At 36.9% G+C, this 24948-nt stretch overlaps 1 protein-coding gene across 2 annotated transcripts in view; it reads right to left on the reverse strand.

Moving 5' to 3' along the window:
- Positions 1–378: 378 nt before the first annotated feature.
- OLA1 (Obg like ATPase 1) overlaps positions 379–24948 on the reverse strand; it is a 101883-nt gene continuing 77313 nt past the window's right edge. For both annotated transcript variants that reach the window (XM_065068807.1, XM_065068808.1), the window contains 4 exons: positions 7916–8056; positions 7137–7233; positions 4947–5069; positions 379–903 (listed from right to left, as the gene is read on the reverse strand). In XM_065068807.1, the coding sequence (XP_064924879.1) occupies positions 802–903; positions 4947–5069; positions 7137–7233; positions 7916–8056 (463 nt within the window). In that variant the 3' untranslated portion in view covers positions 379–801. The remainder of the gene's footprint in view (positions 904–4946; positions 5070–7136; positions 7234–7915; positions 8057–24948) is intronic.

Genomic DNA, 24948 nt, shown 5'->3' on the forward strand with positions numbered 1-24948 from the left:
ATAATTTCAAGGCCAGAAATAAATACTTTTTCAAAATGATTTGAACAAAAAAGCTTCAGACTCAACATGATTTTTCTACATATGTTTCCTCTCTCCAGTTAAAATCATTTATGCTGCATTGTTCTTATTATCCTCACTATCATCTTTCAGTGACTGTCCATCTACAAATTCATTAACTTTTTTGAGGCAAATCATTGGCATCCTAATCTTCTGATTCCCATGAAAGACTCACTTTCGAGATACAATTGCAGCTGCCCCACACTGCCAGTTACTGTATCATACACGTCTTAAAATTCTGTAATCAGCATCCACCAGGTGCCGTATCGCATTCAGCACACCACAGTCAGTCAATACAGACATCCCCAAACACACCAAGGCTGGTTTTGTCAAATGTTTTATTGAGTGTAGACATCTGGAGTACTGTAAAACATGCATTATCTGTAGATTCAAAAAGGAGCAAGCCACATTGTCCTCACTGTCAAACGTGTCAGGCTTGGCATACATGATGGAGATTAATGAAGTATCATGAGAGTAATATGGTTCCTGAAAAGCTTCTACAATTTGGAGTAGGGTCTTAATCGTTTGAAATGCAAAGCTGTTCACATTTAGTGAACTTGCATGTTCACTGGAGGTGCCATATTTTAATTCAAAACAAACAAGAATCATTTCACTGGGGGGAGGGGAAGTTCCCTAGGTAAAAACTGTATGCTTTTTGTTTCCAGATATCCCATCCTAAATAAAAATTCATTTGCCTTTTGGAGCAGCACAGTTTGTTTCTGAGCAACGAACAACATCTGATATTCATTTCTTCTTGGGCTGTTGAGGTGTATTAAATTTAAAGAAGATAATATCTCCATCCTCCACTATGTAATTTCTGCCTTGCTGTCTGTATTTGCCAGCAGCCTGTAAATCAAAAACAAAGGCAAAAGGAAAATGGGTTATTTCATTAGACATCTTATTGCATTTTCAAATTGTAATCATTTAAATACATTTTGGTGAAAAAATGGTACTACTTCAGCTTTAGAGTTTGACAGTCACAATACTTCTCAGTTTGCCATAATTTGGTTTTACATGCATAGAAAACATATACAAAAATAATTTAACCTCCACTGAATCGGTGGTGCTTAAATGCCATCTGTATTATATAGTGGAAAATCTGTAAACCCTGGCAAGTCTTAAGATAAAGGACACTAAAACAGCTCAATTCTTTTTTCTGGCTTTCAGGCTTTCTTTTTTTCATCTACAAAACCTGCAGACGGCAAACACTGGCGGCCGGAATCTAAACCAGCACTGCTGGAAAGGGCGATCGGCAACAGTTTGCACCACGGCGGCACCGCTGTTAAACCGGGGTACGAGCGACTTCTGGGTGGCTCCAGCAAAGGACACGCGAGTGCCGTCACAACGCAAGATGGGAACACTATGCCAGAGTCGCAGCCGTACACGCCTCGTGCTTCAAGCGGAGCTCTCTTGTCTGCTTGTGCCCAGATAATGAAGGACTGAGCAGCACAAAATACAGGCTCGGTTTTTCTATCAGAAATTTCCTTTAGAAGAAATTTGCTTCAGAAGGACAGATATAAGAGGAGATAGGCTGTGAAACCAGGATACAGGAGAAAGCATACAGACCAAAGACATGAAAAGGAAATTCGTTATGAAAATGCTGTACTTGAGGAGAGAGGAAAATAGGCAAGGAATCCATTAAATATCTGTACTCTCCGCATCAGAATTTATTATTATATTTTTCTGTCTTTATCTAGTCGTAATTAAACCTGGTATTGTAGAGCCTACAGAGAAGCTGTGGCATTAGGACTGACAGACTGGGCGGGAGGTGGTCTGCTGAAGCATTTATCTTGAAAAGTGATCTACAATATGGAAAAGTTGAGAGCTTCTGCTTTAGTTCAATAACCATTCCTGTTTTGAAGTTTTCTCTTGCAGGAGAAAGTGCTTCCATGCAAGACCTCACTGTGCCATTATTCTCAATGACACTGTCACAGTGGTGGCATGCTAAGATCCCGTTACAGGAAAGCTGTTAACTAATGACCTTAGTTGCAGCAGAACAGATCAGATTAATGGTACACAGTTAACTTAGACACCTTTCTTTCACAAAACCTGTTCTGTGAAGCAACGCATTTCCCCGTATTGCTGTCTAGGAATTCAGAGGCTGGATAACCTTGTTGCTCTCGTTCCTTATTTAAATGTTGTCACCAGTGATGCAAGCCTACGGAAAGTCCCAAGTAAAATAGCCTTGACAATAAATATATAGTACAGCTGTAATTGACCTTATCCCATATGACTCTATCAATAAATAATAAATAGGACTTTGCAAATGTTTTTATATTTCCCTCCCCTGGAAATTTGTTTAGACTATAAAAGGTTTACTTTCAAGTAGACTCAGTAGTTCTTTCCTTTGAAGATCCTAATAATGCTCAAAGTCAAGAGTAATTAGACTAATTGATGGCATAAACACTAATAAAACAGTGTTGTAAAAATCATCAGCAAGCGTAAGCTGCAGAAACAGGTACAGAGACATTTTCCAGTTGAATACATTTATTACTCACAAATATTTGTAGAATAAACTGACCTCCACAAACTAACAATGAGGATTTTTTTGCACGCTATTGCACACTGTTCAAGTGGCACAGACTTCTTTAATTAAATACATTTTGACAAACTAATTCAAGTTTATGTATTTTTGTTACCAGTTTACAGTTAATTAAAAGTGACAGTGTTCCTTTAAATTCTCTAGAGACCATTTAATCCATTTCCATTGCTATCAGAAACACTGGTTGAAAAAATCAATACCCATTTGTGAATCTTGAGTATGTATTAAACAAGACACGTCTAACCAGTTCATTTGCACTTGAAAGCAGCCATCTGTAGAAGCCAGCTTTGCCTAAGCAGATATGATTGCTAATAATGTGATATCCCTGTAGACTACAAAGCCCACACAGAGCTATTCAGTGTATAGTTCACAGCACTGGCATTAAATTAGTTATGCTGTACTGGTGTTAGACACACACAAAATCAAACTTAAAAATCGATCAACTTGATAACATACAAAGAAAGCAACTCCCATTATCACTGTTATTTCAGTTGACTCCTGAAAGCTCACAAATTTGATTTTGAAATTTACCAGCAATATAAAAGTAATTAGTACTGTGTGTGGCAAGAAGCATTGTATTAAATGCAAATTAGCAGAGACTAGAATAACAGAACACATTTTTCTAAAAGCAAGTGGGTTTTTCTAACCTTGATTTAAAAATGGAGTAACCAATGCAAATATGCTTGCTTTACAGACACTTCATAACAATAAAAAATTAATCATTAAATGTAATTTGAACATGGAAGCTTGATGTCTAGAATCTTACCTTGTGAAATGAAAAAATATATAAGCAAAATACTTATAGATTAATATATTATTATTATTAATAATAATAATAACTGATGCAGCTTTTCAGGGAAAACACTTAGATTTGAGCTTCAAAAACTGTTGCTGGCAAAATTTGGATCTTGGTTAAATAAAGCGGTTTCTGACTGCAGAATATTAGATTTATTTATAGCCGAGGTTTCACTTTACAACTACAACTCTACTTCCCTTTTCATAAGGTAGTTCACATGCTGCAATGAACCAATTATACCGGGATATTTTTCCCTCACTTCCTGGGGTTCAAACAAACCTATTAAAGTCCCGCTGCTCAGTATGATCTTCCTTAGTGATACTACCGAGAATAAGCTGAATCTGAAATCATAGTTTTGCATACCTTTCAAGCTATCAAATAGCAAACAATAAAGCTCAACCTTTTAAATTCTTTAACATGTTAGAGTGTGTAGGAACCTTCAAGTACCGCGGTTGATTAAATCCAACTAATGTTCTTTGTAATTGCAATTTTTTAAAATACAAATCTTAATAAAACAAAAAATGCCAAACGAGAAATCAGACCTGTATAAAATAAAAGGAAGTTTCTCTGCTTAAAGAAGGTGCAAATAATACAATGGCAACCCAGGGAAGAACAGCTTTTCTTATGACATTTATTTGCCATGGACAAGTTCAATTCATATTTAATAACTTCAAATCAGATATAATTTGTCAGCTATAAGAAGGGCACAACTTTGGGCAGCCAATCAGTCTCTGCCCTCTAGTGTTGAGAAAGTGGATGAAACTCTTCTTAATAGAAGTGTCACTACAAAGAAACGTGAGCTCAAGAAAAAAAGTTTTTTATTAAATATCTTCACTGTCTATTCAGTAGACAGTAGCTAGGAGGCTTCACCTATTATATTTTCATGGACTACATACAACTGTTACTGGCACCCCGAACAATCCAAGTAAGGCACGGCATTTCTGACTAAAACATCAAAGGGTGATTGAATTAAATACTGAAATGGTAAATGTTAAGATTCTAATTATGTTTATTGGAGTCTAGGAGTGGAATCCACTAATCCTAAAAAAAAGGGTATCTTTTTATAATACAATATTTTCTTAACCATCTGCATCCAACACTTGTAATACCTTCACTGCAACCTCAAAATAAGATGACACGTTATTAGACGAAACAGATTTTCTGTATTTCTTGCATTTCATTTTAGAGGCAATTCAAAAGTCTGCTATCTCACCTTAAAAATTTGATTATTCAAAACCAAGTTCATTTTAAAGCTTATTAAATTCCAAACACTAACATGTAAATAGGGAAAAAAATAATTATCATAGCATTTGGTCTTAGTGTTTACATTTAGTCCATAAACTGTCCTATCTTGGATACCGAAATAGATGCATTCCAGTAAGTTGGTGCATCTGAATTCTTTCCTAAGTAAAAGATGAAAATAGATCTTGGTCTACTGGTAGAGGCAGCTGTTAAGATTTGCTTAGCACCAGGAACTTCTTCCCAGTGAAAAACAGACTTGGATAAACGGCACATATAGAGAAAGGGATGAGCAAAAGATGGGGAGCTCACCTTGACTGCAGCTTCTGAACCCTCTTCTTTAAAATCTTCATATTTCATTACTTCAGCCATAATGAATCCCTTTTCAAAATCTGTGTGAATCTTCCCTGCTGCCTGAGGAGCTTTCGTCCCTTTCTGTCAAAGGAAAGACCGGAAGAAAATTAATTGCACTTAAGAAGATTGATTGCAGGAAAGAGGGTTTCTCCTTCTGGTTCGCTTTCAGGATCTGCTGAAACTTTGTTTCCTATCGGTTAAAATGTCACGCATTCAGCTGGGCAATTCTCAGTATTGGGACATACAGAGAGATGCCTTCACCACAGATAAACCACCTGATATTAAAGAAGGGCGGCTTTGTTTTTCCTAATGGGTCTCAAAAGCAGTATTGATTTTAGAAGCTATGATTGTGTTTTGTTGTGGGATTCACTTCGATCCTTAGTTCTCCATACAAAAAGTGAGGAAAATAAAGATTTTTAAATAACTTTAAAATCTGAATTACTCATCAAGACTTTTACTTGCATCCAAATAATTTCAATTAAATGATAACATTCATTGGCAAACCACATCGAAAATGATTTATGGATCTCAAGCCCTACATAGTAGTTTATTTTTATTTCACAATAAATTTAATAAGTCTAATACAGAATAAAATGAGTATTCTTACCAAAATGTCAACAACTGAATTGCTAAAAAATAAAAAATCACAGGAAACTATTATAAGATAATTTAAGTTTGTGCAACAGAGGAGAATGCATTATAACTGTGTGCCTTAAATTACAAGGGCATACATTCTGTGCACATACAACCATGGAGAGAAATTTGAGAAATAATGGTGACCTAAAGGCTGCTTAATAAAGCATGTTAAAGTGCTAAGGAGTCTGACAGTGTAAAGCACAGTTTTTACAATAAAAGATGTATTGGGTTAATATGGCTACTCACTGATGCTTACCTGACTAAATATCTTTGCACATTAAATCAAAGATACTTACAATCAGTCTTAAGATAAACCAGCTTTCAAATTTCCTAATAAAAAGCAAGCATTTCTCCTACTGAAAACAGTGGACTTTCAGCATGTGCTTTTAAAAACTATTGCAAAAATCAGAACAATAAAACTCCTGCTTTTATATTATTTTGATAGCTATTTCAGGGACATTAGCTAGCAGTTATCATTTAAAAGGAGAGGAGATGAAAAGGCTAAAAAAATAAACGTGCTTTTAGGAAAATAATGTGCTAAAACATATGCACAAACATCTGTAGCAGTATTAATAAAAATATACATTTACTGAAAATTATGTTGATTAATGAAAACAAATTAATTCCATTGAGTGAAATTAAATATAGCACTGATATTCACTGCACAGCACTATAAACACCGATGCAAAAAAATAAAAGCTCGGTGACAGACTTACACCTCCAAAAGTTGACATTTTTGTAATTTTTAAGATAAAGTTTGTAACTACATGCATTTCAAAATATTTTTAAATACTAATCTTTATATTTTAGGATATTTACATTCAAAGGCAAACCACTACAGCTCAGCTCTTTCTGTCCTCTGGGAATAAATTAGTCAATCTCTATGGCTATAATAATTCTACATCAATCTTTCAAATACGTAATACAATTTTAGGCATTACATAAGCTCCCGGATAAACACACAAACCACGAAATTAAACTAGGTCTAAATATTAAAGTCAGTAAAAGACCTGAATTACTGCACACTGATTTTAGGTTTTGGAGCCTAACTGTGTATCCATGAGGAATATAATGACGTTATATTGCTTTTATTGCTGAAAATGTAATCCGAGCAAAGCAAAGGAGGAATGAACCACCCGCAACCCAAACAAACTTAGTGAATACAAAATGAAAAGCAACATCAATTTCACTGCAGACAAACCCAGTCACACAGATTAAGCAAGCACAATACTGGTACGTCTTATCTCTGACCACAGGAGGAGGGTAGACAGATTCTACAGGATGAAGAAATTCAGACTATGTAATAGGCAGAATCAATTGTTACCTGCCTCAATCAATGCAGCTCCACTTTCACTGTTCAGCAGCTCACAAATAATTAAAGTTATCCTGGACAAAAACCTCATCTGTAATGACTAGCTAACCGCCACCATGACAAACTTCAAAGTCAGTGATATCAATCTGAATTCAATAGTGTGGAACTGGATATAGCTGATGAATAAGTATGAATCTTACCCTGATGGTCCATGCACGCACTTCATCTGGGCCTGCAGTGAAAAAGTATTCTAGTTGGAGTGCTGCATATCCAGCCTTAATGATCTTTGCTAAAGCACTGAAAAAAAAAATGAATCCAACTCATTCAACATATACACATGAAATAGCTAAGTGCCCCAAGTAATCAATTTACATGGAAAGCCATCGTGTATTTGGAAGACAGTGGGTCTACTTTTAAACACAGCAATAATCGCAGAAGCCTTTTTCTTTGAACTCTCTGCAGAAGAATTACTCTTTTACTGCTGCATCACAAAGACAGTATTTTGAGTTGTTTATTTGGCAGGCTACAGAAATACGGGGTAAATTTAAATCACCCTACCAGGCAGCACTTTTGGTTTCATGCAATTTTCAGGACTCCAGGTCATGAAAGCATAACTGTTTGACTGAAATCCAATATTGAAACAATTTATTATAGTTCCTCAGAAAAATTATGGCAAAATTCTCTTCGCTGTCCTTATTCCCCATGGATGACGAAACAGTTTTGGTGATCATTCCTTCTCAAAAATATACATAACTAATACCTATGTTATAATTAAAACACTGTACAGAGATGACAGATGACAGTTAAAAACTTAATTTAAAATAAATCTTTTCACTCTGTCTCATGGTAAAGAAAGGAGAAGATTCTCTCTTTATAATGGTAATTACTCTGTCATTTATTATTCTATCAGCGCAAGCAATTAAATTACTGCAAGGAAATAGTTGATAATAAAGTGTAGGGAAAATGAATGCTAATTAACCTTTGTGTCATGTTCTCTTCCAGATACTTCTGTTTCTCCTCAGCACTCATATCTTGCAACTTGAGTTCCAAGGCCCCACTAAAAGGAATGACCAAAGCACCCGGGTCGTGCTTGTCCACCCACTCTTTAATTTTTATCAACCTGTAGACAACAAAGGGCACAACATTATCTTGTAGTGCATGCATGGCTGTACCACATTCATTATTATCAAGTAGCACATACATATTCATAAGAATTGCACGGTTTTATGATGCCATCTTTTTGTGTATTGCTTTCCAAGGTCAAGGCATTAACTGGCAGCAATTGCTTCAGGTGTACTCCATTAACATTTCACTGTTTCTTGGTTTCTGTTTGGCATTTCATCTATCAGAAATAGGCATAATTTGAGGCAATAACTAAGCTCTACCAAAAACCTAAATACTTGCAATCTAAAATGCTAACTGAATAAAACTTTGTAGATCTGTGGATGAACATTTTTCTGAGACTTCCAAGGGTGATATTTATCAAACGCAGTGAAACCGGGGGTCTTCAGTTTTTCCTCTGACTTTTTTTTAGAAGCATCGCAGTGGGTAGGGCAGCTGATAACAGCAGACAGAAAATAACACTACACTCCAACTCCTGGATAGCATGCAGCACCCTGCTTTTCCTGGCTACTGAGCTCTGGGTTTGCCATAGATAATGAATACAAGGCTGTCTTTCTACTGGTTTCTCCCACCTTCTTAATATCTCCCCAGAACAAGGCTTCTAGATATTGTACGGCTATTCTTTTTAAATAAAGAATCCAATTTCCTATTTATAATCTTCTTCAATAACTGGCAGCATCAGTAATAGTTTGCTGTACATCTAATATATTTTTTTCAGTTGAACCAAACTTCAAATATAGAACTACAGATTTACGGTGCTAGTTTTTGAATGTTCAATATCTTATTAAAATTAAGAAAATGTTTGCAGCAATAGCTCATGTTTAAGCAATCTTTAAACGCAGGCATCACATTCATGACCGCAAATATTATACATTTAAATTTAAGGGAGACATTCATAAATTTCCTGAGAGGAGTTCCGTGTTATTTACAAGGTGCTACTTCTGAACAGGTGTGAATGGTAAGAATGACAACTCCATATGCTCAGCAAGACAACTCCAGAGGCACAGGACATCAGGAACATTTCCAGTGCACTAAGACACGAAGTACGAAACACACTATTTTGGGTGCTGTAGATGTTTCAGACCTGAAGCACCCAGCATCCAGCACAGGGTTGTATGCTTGCTGAGTTCTTTTTCTCAGTCCTGCTAATCTCCAAGATTCAGACTAAGGTTTTAACTGCTATTATACTAAAGTGCTTTGAAACTGTGGCCTGCAAACCTTTAAATAATCAATGCAAATGTCACTTCAGAAAAAAATGAACTGAACCACAAGTTCATCAACACACATTTGTCAAAGAAAATAGCAGGGGATCAGAGCTATTATGAGATTAAGTGCATGGCCCACTGAGTAGGGTTTTAGATGGGACAAAGAATATAAAAGTTCGCTCAACAGTTTTCACACATTTGTTACATAAGGCTGGTCTTCTATCATTTACTTATGTAAATACCCCATCGGTGGTTTTCAATCCTCATTATACTAATCTTTTTTTCCTCCAGTTGTCCAATGAAAATGTAGTCTGCTATCCAGGACTGATACTGCAACACTATTGCCTTCAGAAACATCTGAACTGAAAATCACAATTAAGGTGCTTTTCTGAATGTGGCATGTGACATTTAACAGCACTTCTAAAACTGACATTTATAGTTAACCAATTTATTTTGGCTAACAAACTGGATATCAAAGTTCAAAGCTTAAAAATGCCAACCTTTTACAGAAAATGTATCTAGAAACGGATCTGCTCTTCAGTGTACTTCAACCTCTGTGCATACGTTGTTTTTTTTCTTTTTTTAAGAAAGTCCCTAGCACTGGTCTCTAGACGAATTAAATAACATAGCAAGTGAAAGAATAAAACATGCAAACCCCAAAAAGTGAAGTCAGCATAAAGTAATGTCAAAAATTGGATTCAAATTCTGTTTGGTAAATATGGTCATCACAACTAATAAACTAAGAACTATTGTGGAACAACAAGATAAGAAATAATTACTTTGGCTAAAACATCAATTCAGAATAATCATAGTCCTAGCCTGTCATTTTAACAGCTTTTCTATTGAGTCCTTAGAGGGATTATTTGCATTCCTCAGGTATTCTATTGTACAATTCAGATGAATAAAGACTTACAAATCATTCGTCTACCGCCAGTGTAAGACTTTGATCCAGTGAATACACCATTGTACCTTAACTATAATTGGCAAAAAACCTGACAGTGTAGAGCATCACAAGCTTAATAACAAAGGAGAATATCTCAAAGTGTTGACAGATGATCTTCATAATGCAGGAGCAGAGCTGGTACATTTTAGCAATAAATGAGCACTGAGGTCTAAAGGTCTCTGAAGTGACTGACATCAGACCTGCTACAGCCTCACGAGAAGAATAAGGTTCCGCGTCCCACTCCGTACAGACAGTCGGGTTCTCTGCCCGAGTCTTTCACTTTTATGACTTTCAATGTCACAGGAATTACTAAAAACTACCAAGGAATTCCCTCAATGGTGATTAAAACAAAGAAAACAACAAAAAAGTAGATTCTCAAATACAAATACTGGTATATTTCTAAATGAAATTTCCCCAAAGCAAAAATGCTTGACTAACAATCAATGAAGTAATAGCGCAAGTTTGCTTCCCTCTTAGGGATAACCAAGTGTGCTAAACAGAATAAAATGCTCTTAACAAATGGTAACAATTAATGTCACAGTCTGTTTTATGTGAGCACATATTTTTTCCATGGAAGTGCTGTATGTCTGTAAAAGGACAGCATTAGCACACTAATTTGGGCCTTTGTTAAAATAAGCAAATCCTGAAGTATCTCTCTATTATTTCATGCTATACTTGATAATAAATGATGACGGGTACGGGATTTTAGGCTGACATAAAAGACTATCAACACTTAAGAAAATCTCAATTAAAAAAAAAAAAAAAAACAAAAAAAAAAACCCAAACCAAGCCCACAAACAACACGACAATGTGGCAAAATGAAAGTAAAAAAAAAAAAAAAAAAAAGAAAGGAAAACAGTAAAATGGCAGAACCAATGACCATAATCAACTGCTGGAACTACTTTAAGAAACAAGAAAGTGCTCAAGATGAAAATCCTTCTTGACGAAGTAAACTGAAAACAATGTGAAAACAGTGGACACACTGAAAGAAATTTAAAATATCCTATTTCCTGATTAGGTTTCTAAAAATGCCATTATTAGTAGAGTTGAAACTAATTTCAGATTCCAAAACGTAGCATAGAAAGAAGAAGGGCTGATCCTGGTGCTGCTCAGTAATACCAGCAAAGGGTCTTGGAGCATCTCTGGCCACCCAAGAGCCGTCCCCGTCCCCTGGCTTGGTGCTTCCCTCCCAGCGGTTCTGAGGAGAGGAGGGGGAGCCAACAGCACCTACAGAGTGCTCATGAACTGAGATTTGATTCTAGCCACCACAAATGAACAAAATATCCTTTCTGAAAAAAACACACCCAAGAGACAGTAAGACAACCATTCATTCTGGGACAGCAAAAAGAAAATCTTAAAAGTTGAATTGAAAATTCATTTTAAAAGACAGCTGTGTAAAAACCTGACACAAGAACAAAACCAGATCTGAACAACTTGTAAGGGAACGCAACACTCAAAATTCTGACCAGGGTATGTCAGCATATCTACTACCTGTGAGGACCAAGATGTTTTCTTGCCACTTCTAGATTCCAAAATTTGATAAAGGCATCAATTAAGGGCATTCTAGTTCTTAACTTCACATCTGCCTGAAAAGGAAAAAGTAAATGAAAGAAGCCAGTGACTTCCAGGGCAGAAGGATCAGGACAAGTACCAGAGTTAATTCCTAATATTAAATCGGGATGCAGAGCAGACCTTGGAGCAAGGTTTGAAAATGAGGCCACTCACTAGGAATGCCGGTAAGCAAAGAGCACTGGAAAGGGGAGTGTGCAGAAGGGAATGCCTTGGCTTTAAAATGGTGATGGATGCTGAGGCAGGAGAAACCAAAATCTGCAGACAACCAAAATAAGGAGGTACAAAAGTTACAGAATGTACATTAACTACAAATCGATATTTGACAGAGTTTCACATGAGAGATCCAGCTGGGAAGAGAGACAGAGTTCAGATGGAAATCACAAGTAGCAACGGAAGAGAGAAGCTGCAGAGAGAACTTAAGCTCAGTGGACACCTTCAAGACAAGATGATCTGAAAAACTGACCCCTGAGAAGAAAGGTGATTTGTGAAAGTATGCTTTTGTACAAGCAAGACCAAAAAAAAATCCAACCCATCTAACCCATGGAAGAGAAACAATTGTTTTTCTGTTCTACACCTGAACTACAAGTAGAAATCGGCAGAAAGAAAACAGCATGGCAGGGAAGAAGAAAACACCAGGCAGCACCACAAGAAGAAAAGAAACAAATGTGGATAACATCCAACTAAGTGGTCAAAACTTAACAAAAGACTGAAAAATAAATATCTACAGATAGGAGGGAGAACAAAAGAACGCAGCAATTACAACAGGCTCTTCTTGGCAGTTCTAGCAACTCCAAATTTTTAAAACCTTCCAACCTCAATCTGTTCGGTGCTTTGTTCCCCATTGTTGAAAAGTTTTCCCTATGTGTAGCCTAAGCCACCTTTATTTCAATTTAAATACAAAAGTATAACTGAGCCTATAGACTATGGGCTGGTAATACACTCTCTACTACTTTACAGCAGTGTCTTTCCTTTTTGAGTTTTCCTTGTAAGCCACCTATTACTTCTAATTTCAAACCTTTTTGTGGACTCTTTCCAATTGGTCTAAAGTTGGAAGCACACAGTACCTAATGCACTCCTCAAAGCTCTCAATAATAATGCCTAATAAGCACTAAAAATAGCTAGAGGATTAACTCACACATTTTTCAGGTGATTCTCCTGTTTATAAAACCCAGTGTGACATTTGCTTTTTTGTGACAGCACCGCAACATTATCTCATGCTCAGCTTATAACTTATTGTATGACCCTGCTTGACTAGCTATTCTTAATATTATATTTGCATGGTTGATTATTTCTGCATAAAATCATTCTCAGAAGTTGTACCCTAGACTCTTTTTTTTTCCGAATGATATCTTCCATTTCTTGAAATGCTCCTAAATTCTAATTTTGTTCTATACATACTTGGACATCTCCTAGTTTGGGGTCACCTACAGATTTAACAAGAATGCTCATCATCCAGCTCATTAATGGGAATACATAACAGTATTCAACTAGCAGCTGCTTCTGCAGATCTCATAATGAGATATTCTTCCATTTGGAAAGTGAACCACTGATAACTATGCTCTGTGTATTATCTTCCAACTAGCCTTGCACACTCAACTTCCCATAGTTTCCATCTAGTTTCACACCTTGCTTATGAGACTGTTGTAAGGCATTGAAGCCTTTAAAGATTTAATAAAAATCCCAACATGTAGTAAAACATATTTTTTCACTACATGCAAGACCATTAAATTTATCACAAACAAAATATTACGAGTCATCTGACAATTTAGAGAAGTAATAGCCAACATGAATTGTGAAGACAATTGGGTTGCTTCTACGTGATTAAAACCAGTTTAATTGTTCCAACATTTTTCTTGACATTAAAGGAAAATTCATTGACTTTAAAATGTCTTGTTTCTTTTTTCCTCTTTGTGGCTTTCTTTCGTCTTTTGAAACCTCACCCATTATCCACAAATTATCTAAAATGATGATAAATTAGGCAATTATTAATTTTTTTGCTAGGTCCCAAAATGTTCTACTACAAGTACCACTAGGTTTAGTTGATTTGGTGGGATGGGAGAGGAAGATCTAATTTACCCAAGCACCAGTACTGTGTGACACAGCTGACAAGTGACGTCCTTCCCCCCTGTTCTGTCAGCATGCACAGGCACAAAGATCAGGTCCCACTGTTCTCAGTGCTGTAGGTATGTATAGATTTATATGTATTCCTATGTAAATAAACATTCACAGCCTCAGGATTATTTCACTGCAAATTTATATAATCAACAATGGTAAAAATAATGAAACCAATGCATATAATAATTTTGTATCACAGACTAGGTCAGTGGCAGAAGTTCAGGATAGGAAGCAGAAAGCACAGGCTGTGACAGGTGACCATGCTGTAACTCTCATTCCTACCTGCCTTTGTCAGGGCATCCCTGATTCTTGCACTACATGAAGATAAAGGAAGACTAAACAGGGAAAACATTAAAGAGTAAAAAGGTACTTTCTTCCCCAACAGGATAGCTTGTTTTTTATGAAGATGACAAATCCACAGAAGGTTTGGGAGTACCTGCTATTGACCTAGGCAGTTTCAAATAATCAGTGACGCTTATGAATTTATTTTTTTATTCCCCGTTCCCTGATGGGCAGGAGGAACACAGCAATCCTTAGTTTTCAAAAAGCCCTTTCCCACCCCCACCTCTTCCCTGCAAATACTTTATAGTAACACTTGAGAACAAAATCACGGCCTTCACACACTGGGCTGCTCCCTCAGCCCCTCAGGACAAGAGCTTCAGGAACTCAGAACATCATGTGCATCCTGAACGCTTTAAGTTCCTCGATACCTCCCAAGAGTCCAATACCCATATCCCCTCCAGTATTTAGTCATTGCATCCAGATTAACCTTACAAGAGACCAACATGGAGAACATATCTCACGATAGATGTCACTCATCTCCAACACAGATTGACTTGAGCCTTGAAACATGCAGTGTAACGGTCCCTGAAATTCTTTACCACAACACTTCCAGGGAGTTGCAACACATCCCATGATCTCAGGAATCTCATGACAGAATACGAATATAAAGTATTTCATTCTACTAGATCTGGATTTCACATTTTCTAACTTCATTGTAATTTCAACTGATACCGTATCACAAAAAGAAAAATAGAAGTTCCTGATCAACACTGTCATTTGCCATTTATTATAGATTGGTTTATAACTTTCCTTAACATTCTCTTTTGAAATGTAAGTAATCCCAGCCTCTCTGCCTCATGTATGTCAAAGCAAGCTTTTCAAGGACCTTGATCTCTATCACAGCCATTATCTTAAATCCCCTACAACTCTGCAAAATCATTTGCTGGACGGGGTGACCAGTATTGCACCTACTATTTTAATTCATGTTTCACCCCAGCTTCTGAAGAAACTTTTTCATAAACTGGACATGAGATTCCCCATCCCATTCCTTACCCATCCAGATGTTCTCCTTGCTTTTCTGCTACCAGTTGCACATGGAGCAAGGACCTCACCAGCAGTCCCTGCAGGCATATTCAAGCTGTCAACATCACAAATTATCTGTAAAAATCAGTTTTGGGTGGAAGGGAGAATTTCTTTCTGTCATACCTCTCTTCCCCATCCCTTTTCTTTCAAAGTGGACCAATTCACTTCCCCACATACCCTTCAACTGATTGGGCCAATATAAGTGAAGGGTGGTGCAGGAACAGGTGAAGACTGTCAAGGATGGGAGTGCCCCAAGCCTACCAGCCAAAAAAGAGCAATGCCATGAAGCCAAGTTTGATCCAGCATTTTGGTGTTCATTATTGGAGAATGCTTGTATATGGCATGACACCTGTATAAAAATTATCCCATATGAGATCACTTAAAAATAGATTATTCAAGGCAGAAAACAATATTGGTCGACAAGGGAAAAAAAAAAATCAAGATACTCTGGAAATGCTCTGGAAATTCACATGAAAGCACTTTATGCCCTCAAGATATAATTCTGTTAACAAATTGTCTACCATAATCTGGTAGTAGTATACAGTTCTCAGTTCATCTGGTCCAGAAAGCTGCCCAGAGATATTAGCTGTTTGTATGTTAAAAACACATAAAGACATAACACTTCACTGACAACTTTATACTACTGACCACATTTTAAGCATATTTCATATAAACATTTGGCTTAACTGAAATAAAATTTGTTTAGCTGGTTTTGGGTTTGCAAGATGTTGGAACTGTGAAAGAAATAATACCAGAGAACATGAGATTACCCATAAATCAAGTACAGACAGTAGTTAATGGACAAAATACTTTCATAACGAGGAGAAACTAAGCATGCATAATAATAATAATAAAAATAAAAATCATCAAACTGATGACCTACAGCCAAGTTTGAATTAGAAAATATCAAGACAGTAGAAAAACAGAAAGAATAAAATAATCCAGAATTACTTTTTTTTTCTGCTAATCTATACAGAGCTCCCAGTAAGAAAAGATTTTTCAGTGCCTTATATAGAAAATACCATCTAACAAAACGTCTGTCAAGGTAAGCCTATATTAAACATTTGTAAGAAGCATCATTCATGAAGAATGAAGATCTTGAAATCCATTTTTAAAGCATTCATTTCTGATCTAATTTTCAAGACTTGAGTAACATCTCTTCATCCATATTATGGTCCCCATTAAAGATTAAAGTGTTCAAAACCAATTATGTTTTAAACAACACTGAGAATGGTACTACACTGCTTACAGTCTCTAGTTCTCCTTGGTCTGCCAATTCCAAAATTGAATTTTGCTTTAACCCAAAAAAACCCAAATAAATGCAGAAAAAAACTGACAAAAAAACAAACAAAACCTATGGCTGTTGCTGTCAGCAAGGATCAAGTACAGTCAGGACTGAACTACTGATGCAGCTGCATAACAATGCAAACTGTGACAAATGGTGCACCTTAGGTTTCACATTATAGGTGTAATGGGCTCCACTTGCAGCACACATAATTTATACAGAAAATATGCCTTTGGAGAGTCACATCTTCTTGTTCTTTGTGCCATCATTTATAAAATGCAGAGCTTTGAAAAGTTATATTGAAAACTATAACAAAGTAATTTAACAAATGGTCATCCACAAATTATAGCAGAAGGAGCAAATCTCAATGACAAGACTTATGTGCAAAATGATGATGACTGAGATCCTACTACAGGTCAGTAGAAAGAATCCTTATTCCATAGCCAGTTTTACATTATGGCATGATAATTTTAACTTTTGTCTCTTGATGGGGCTTCTTACGTCACATGGAAAACTGTATTCTTAAGGGTCCTGCACAAAAATGTAGGACATTTCATATCAACACTACTATAGCAAAGTCTCAAATATGTAATCCCATAAAAAATTATAAGCCAGGCATAAATAGAATATTCAATTAAAAAAATGCCTTAACAAGAGAAACTTCACATGAAATGCACAATGGACAACACCATTCTAAATTTACGTTCTTCCATTCTTTCACGCAAAGTGTGCACACAAGCAAATACAAAACCATACTCCCAAATGGAAAATACAATCTACATTAAACTCCTGTGTAATGAAATAAATACATACTAAAAACACTTGAAATAATAACACTATAAAGAGTAATTGGGAATATATTTCACTAGTGCTACTTAAAAATCCCTGCAACGAGTAACACAAATGCAGACTACAAAATGCGTTACTGTTGGCTTTCGCTAATGTCACACAACAATTTAATGAAACCTAAACAAACTGGGTCAGAATATTCCTCCCTAGTTCTCTTAATGAAATATCCTCTCCTGCTCACACACGATAGAGGGAGACGCCTTCCCCGCTTCTCCGGAATTAGCCTGCGTGATCTTAATTGCAGAGCCTCTCCAGACCACAGTGTTCACATGAATGCTCTCTTCCTCCCTCCATCAGTTGTTTAAAACTATGTAAGTATTAAAATTGCAAGAGTCCAATATTAACACAATAAGAGCATTAGGTCTGAAATAATAAACCCTGCTTATTCGTCTTGTCTCCTCGGACAATTACCAAGTACAACCATTTTGTGGTAACATGATACTATGAATGACATTTTAAGAAACAATTTTAACAAGACCAGTAATAAGAATCATAGAAGCTGGTGACACTGGACTAAGTTGGGGCTAGGGGGCTGACAGAAAGGAACAAACTTTCTATTAGGCTGGAATATGCTACTCGATAAATCAGAAATTAACTTTGGTATTTATCCAGAGAAAGGACATTATCTAAGCTCTCAGTACGGCAACGCAAGTTATTTAGTTGAATGGTTAGTACTCAAACTACAGCAACTCAAAGAATACAAGGCTTAATTTCAGACACCTGATTTTGATACCTAATCTCGCTCCACAGTTAATGAAGCAGGAGGCTCTTCTGAGGGCAAGTCAGAGCACTGAAATTAGGGCTCCTGTTCTCACTTTCTTCTTGAAGCACCTTCCCTCTCCCTTTTTCAGAGGCTGCTTTAGGAACCAACCTTGACCTTAGGGGCCTAAGACGCTTACGAAAAATTATGTGGTGTCCCCAGTCTTACCTTTTGCTGATACATTTCCTCAAAATACTGTCTAATAAATACAACAGCATATATGGGACTGTCATATGAACATGTCCAAGTAAAACACTAAATTAATTAGGCATTTTCACAGTGTGCAGAGATGCCTTGTAAGAAATGCACCTCACTAATTTGAAAAACTGTCATAAAAATGTTCAATTCTGCAGACACAGTCTGTTTACCTGTTTAAAATACAGCGAAATGAAAAAAATTAACCATATCTGAATGATCTAACTAAAACATACTTGTCCTAGGGGAACACTAACTTGGATTTTTTTCAGAAGCAGGAATAAGTATCTGGATTGGTGTCTGAAATTATGCTCCATTTATCTGATGGACTGTAAAGGATCCGTTAGACATAAAGATTTTTATGGCTGAAAACGGAATGACAAAGTAAATTTCTGTCAGAAATAAACACTCTTATTCTGTGGGCGGCCGTGTACAAATATTTTTATTGGCAAACAAAAAACTAAAATTTGATTCATTGTAAAACTACTAGTTTACCCATCTTCATTTTCTTATCCATTATGGAATTAGGATGCATTAAATGCTCCCCATAATTTTAAGAACAAAAAATTATTTGACTGAAAAGAAGTTCCATCTTGAAGTTACGGTGCTCTGTGGTATGTTTTACCATTACAAACACTGGCACTCACAACAATAGGATCAGAAAGCCAAACCTAAAATGCAAGAGACTTTGGCCCAGAAAACATTTTTCAACAGAAAGTCAGTACATAAGCCCCAAAACATACAAATTTGTGTTCAGTCTCTTCTAAGCAACGACTCCATGTGCGGCAGCATACATGATAGTTGTCAACATAAATGAAAATGTTCATGAATAAAAAACAGGCTGTATAAAGAGCTAATTATAATATTACTATCAATTGCTAGCTTGCGCTTACAAATCTTTCCTATCATATAAATGCATTGTTTTTGACATTTCTCTGTAGCTAAACATCACATCATTTCACTTTTTCAAAGTAGTTCAAATAAGCACAGGATAGACTCTAAGGAATCTGGTCTGATCTACAATTACATCAAAAAAGAAAAAAACTATGACATAAATGTGCACTGTCATGACAAATTACTTTAAAACATTAATCAGCTCCCAAGTAAAAAATATCTAAACTTATAATAACCTCTGTAAAATTATTTCTACTTTGCGTATATTCATCCTTTCTATCCAAAACAGCAGTTGAGAACACCTCACCAAAATCATGCACTTGACGACTAAACAAGACATACACCCAAAGCAATAGTGAAGCTGTGAACAATTCAACTTGCATCCAGATGTTTTCTTAACATTAGAAATAGTGTTTATCAGCCTAAGGCAATCACACTCTTTTAGCGCATGAGTTGTAAAAAAGGTTTCAGTAACCAATGAAAAGCGCCATTCCTATTCTAATGCTCACATGGATTCTTTCTTCTATTTTAGCTGTGCCACAGAATTTAAGTTTGGAAAAGAACCGCTCAACAGGCAAGAGCCCTAATAAGTAATATATGTGTAAAAGCAGACCTGGCCCAAAGGAAAAATACTAAAAAAATCACAGTGGTAGTTATTCTGGAACATGATAGCCTATCAGTTTCTCCACCAAAGAGGCAGTTAATCCAACGGACACAATACTATTTTAGACTTAGTTTGGTTGAGCAATGACACCATCAAAGAAGAAATGACCACAGAAAATAAGCTTGGTAAACACAAGTAATTTGGTTTAAAGGAAAAAATAAAGCATGTCCTGATAAATGTATTCTCTCATTGACATGACATATGATTTTCTATGCAGGAAATCTATACATCTATACAGTATTTTCTATACATCTATAAAGTATTTGATAGTGTGCTGAGTGTGAAACTACTCATTCAGTGGAGAAGAGGGGTAGGTAATGAGTAATGCACTAGATCTGTGAACAGGCAAACACGTTGGTGTTCAAGGATATTGTTAATCCAGTTTCACAAGGATCAAACTTAGGACCAATTTTGTTTAAATACATTAACAACCCTGACACAAATATTAGCTCTGTGTAAAGTTTACATTCAATGCAAGAGCAGAAGACATTTTCCTCAAGGAAAGTCATCATGGTCATCATCAACTGGAAGTAAGGAAAAGGTAAATGCAATCTACAGATCCTCCTGGAAATGCTTCCATTCATTTAGCAGGATGCAGTACCTCTGTGTATAAGTTATTCATGAAAGCAAACACTACATGCAGCTATGGCCAGCTAAACTCAGAACAGGTCTAAGATTATCAGAGCAATGGCAACCTCATGTAAGTGACAGGGAGAAAATTGATAATGGCTGCTTTAAACAAGTATTGGAGGTAAATACCAATTAGATAAGACACTGTTTAATCCACAGGACAAAGCTGCAAGAACCACCAATGAAATAAGGCAGCCATGGAAAATGTAGGCTGGAAATTAGCTGAACATTTTCAACCCGAGGCAGCAGCAAGGTTCTGTGAACAGCCTTCCAATACTAAGTGCACAATCATCAGCTACCGTTAAAAAACACCTTAATTAATTTATGAAAGTCATTATAGTGTGTAGCTACCAACAATAACTGGTTCTGTACTGAATGCAGAGGAGGGATTACAGTAATTTAGGGATTACCATATAGTTACAAGGAAGCCCTACACTTCGTGCATTCAGAAATACATAAAGGCAACGCAGAAATGCAAAAGGCGGACAAAGAGGTCTCAATCTCACACAAATCAAGTTCCTACGTGTTTCGTAAAAACCAATGCCTCCACTGGGGAACACGTACTAAGAACTCAACCATCACATATTTGATTTAGCTGGAGCCAGCCAGCTGACCAGCAGGCTGGCAGGCTGATCACCAAGCAAAAAGTCCTCCTGAGCCACAGAATATGACGCTTCCTGCTGTTCAGAGCACTGTGTCACAGCTTTTTAAAGAATTAGTATAAATTAGGAATCACTGTTATAAAGAAACAAAACACAAACTCCTAGAAAACTAGACTTCAGAAACAAACTCTTGGAAAACCAGACTTCTTAAGTCTGCTCTTCCAAAATAAAGTGTAATAATTGTCAGAAATTGCCCATAATACCATGTATAATTACCAGTACCACTCATGAGGAGAGCATAGGCAAGGCAGAGGAGGTGACTGCAGTACTTGTATCACGGCTTGGTAGTATGTCCTTTCAACATTTGGGCAAGGTACATGATTTTAAAACAGCACTAATGAGAACACTGGATTTCATTATCCTATCTCTTGTTCTCCAGTTCCACATCAGTATCAAGTTTTGCTCCAGAGGAAGGGAATCCTATTACCAGAAATCTCCTATCAGACCCAACCCTACTGCATCCTCTAGAGTCAGCTTGTCCTTTGCACATTGAAAGAGACGGTTGGCTGCAAAGGAACAGAGCTGTTTGGTACCCCCATGAGCAGACAGCCCTTTGGGGCAGGACACGGATTCTGAAATGCATCCCAACCTTCATTGTGACATTTTCTGACTTCAAAGTGTTTCCCATTACAACATTAAGACACTTAACATAGCAGTAGGTAATTTCCAATTTCTAAAAAAGCAACCAATAACCATATTAAATTCTAAACTGAAGGTACTCATTACATACCCCTTACACAAACCTATATTTGAGCTAATGGAGCTACAGTGAGTATTTACCCCTCAATGAACTAGAGGCTAGGAAGAGGTAGGGCATTCTGCTGTAACATGTTACAGGTACTTGCTAAGAGCAGAAAAACGAAACTGCACAATACCTCTGAATTTCATGCTGTGTTTTGTAAGGAGAAAAATCTAGTGAGTACAGCCCCAGCCAACCCTTCTTCCTAAAATACAGCCACTTTCCCATCCCACCCAACAGTTCTTCACATTGGGTTGCTCACTCTGGTTTCTTTTCCCAGGGTCATTCTCCAGTCTTCAAAGCTTTCCATCCTGGTCCAACAGTGCTTTAGCAAGATGCTTCCAAATACAACCCCCAAAACTTACACCTCTCCATTCAGCTTGCACCTCCCTACAGTCCTGAAGCTTTCAGTAGCTCCTACACTCCTACTGTCTTTTACCTCTTTTGTGGGGTTTACAACTCTGGTCCTGGCCAGGGACCCACCTCCTCCACAGTTTCCTTCATTCCTCAACAGACAGAGGTGCAGTTGGATCAGAGGTGCTTCCAAACTCCTGTTAGGTTTGCTCAATTCTTAAGTTTAGCAACAGCTGCTTCAAATAAAAATTCCTTAGCCACTGTGTATCTCACAGCATTCAGCACTACATTAAATATTTACCACTGCACTTTCTTATATTTTGTTTAAAAATAAAATGTACAAATACTGAAATTTTAAATTCTGTGTTCTGTACAAATCCTATGCATTGTAATTATTTTTACCACTATAAAGAGGAAAAAATAATTATGTAATAGGCTGAAATGAACTAGGCTCAGGAACAAAATACCAATTAAAAAAAAACTAACAAAAAAAAAAATCATAGTACCAGAGACACAAAAACAATTCAGTGAAAATATTATATCATACACATACAGTAACACTTGTTTCAAAAACAATGTTCAATACAAGTCCTGTGGTGGAGTCTAGAAAAGCACAGAATGTACAGTTGTACTCCTGCTATCTGCACTTAGCAGATTAAATCTTCTCTTTACACAGGGAAAGGAGAAAAAGCAGGAACCCAACTAGAGCAGACTGAAACATGGTAAAGCTAACAAACATTGCATTGTTCCTAGAAAGAGAAATTTCTCTCAGAAAACGGTGCAGTTGATAGCTTCTGTAGCCCGTTCATACAGTTATTGGGCTCTGTACTTTGGTACATACTTGTGGAGCACCCAACAGGAAACACCAGGAGTGCAGGAGACTTGATAGGACTTGATATTCTAATCGTAGCTGCACGTGTCCTCGTTTTGCTATTTGCCACATAGGAACCACAACTATACATTCCACATCAATCAGAAAAATTATACTACATTCATAAACGTTTTAATGAAAATAAGGCAAAGTATGGAACTTTGCAATGATGAGATGCCTAAAACAAAAGTATTTCCCTGGCTCTAGAGCAGTTATAAAATACAATGTAATAATCCTTTATGGAGAAAGCACTTACTGAATTTATGCAAAACTTCTATGCAATTTTCAGAATAGCAGCACACTACAAATGCATTCCATTCATTCAGAAGCAACCCAGATTCAGTACTACAGAAGCTGAAGGTTCTGCTCAATGCAATGATTCATAGTTTCCCTAATAGAAAGATTCAGCAGTTTTCAGTCGAGACCTTTATTCTCTCTCTGAATAAATGATGCCTGAAATTTTTATTCTTGTTCTAATGGAATTTCAATGGCCTTCACTGCAAATCTACTGGAAATTTTCGCATATTAAGTGGAAAAAATTAAATGATGTTAACCACATTTTAATGTGATTAAGACTGACAGGGTCATTATTTCTGCTAATCACTCAGTCTAAAAAGCTCAAACAAAACTTTTTAACAGCCAACGTTTTTTTCTATTTTTCCGTATGTCTACTGCAGTTGAGAGTTAAAGCCACAACAGAATACGAAACACAGTATATATCACAAAAAAAGATATATCAAGTGTTTGCTTGCAATTTGTACATACATTTCATTACAGTTCATGTTAAGATTTAAAAAATAAGGAGGTGGAAATCAATCTTACAATATGCATATCCCTTTACTTCTTTTGTCTTCCTCACTCAAAAGACAAAATAGGACAAAAGATTATACGTATTTTTTCCCTGTAGCTCCTATTTCACACAGTATCACAGTATGTTTGGGATTGGAAGGGACATCAGAAGATCATCTAGTCCAATCCCCCGGCCAGAGCAGGAACGCCTAGGTGAGGTCGCACAGGCCAGTGAAAAAGAAAAAATACACCTGCATGTCTTTACCGTCAACCAAAAAGTATGTGTAATCACTGAAAATAATTTCTTAGAAAGTGTCTGTTTGGCTCTGCAATATAGACTTCTGCTTGTTACCTTTTAGGTCGGCTTAAACTGGAAAATGGACATTAAACAAGCGGAACAGAGGCAAGTGGCAACAATGAAGAGCAAACTGTGTAGTTTTCACAATGTCTCGTAGCTTCCTCTCATGGAGGAAAATTAAGGAAACGGCTGCTACGGTCCTGGGCTCAGCTTGAGAGCCCCTGCCTTAGAGCCAGCCCAGAGCCCTGCGCCCTGAGCCCTGCCTGCTCCTGCTCCTGCCCCAGCACGGGCAGCAGTGCTGACCCCACGGAGCTCCCCACAGCAGCAACGGGACACCCAACAGTGCTCCACCAGGGTGGAAGGACAGAAATCAAAAACCAGCCATAAGTCTGTCTCATTAGCTCTACTGGAGGAGCAGGGGGATGTGGTTTGTGGGATTTCGTTTTTGTGTCTGGGTGGGAGGGGAATGTTCTGAGTTTTTGTGTGACTTGGGTTTAAGGCTTTTTGCAGGATTAACATTTTCTGTAAAGACAAGCACTGTAAAGCTTGTTTCCATAATAATTAATGCCACCCTCTGTGGATCCTCATTTTTGGAGGACCTGTACCTCTCAGGCCATGTTGTCTTTCTCCTTACAAAGCCAAAACTTACAGATTATTAAAAAAATGGGGGGGAAAAAGGCATTTCAGCATCCAAATTCAT

This window comes from Columba livia, chromosome 7 (assembly GCF_036013475.1).
Source record: "Columba livia isolate bColLiv1 breed racing homer chromosome 7, bColLiv1.pat.W.v2, whole genome shotgun sequence".
Lineage (NCBI taxonomy): Eukaryota > Metazoa > Chordata > Aves > Columbiformes > Columbidae > Columba > Columba livia.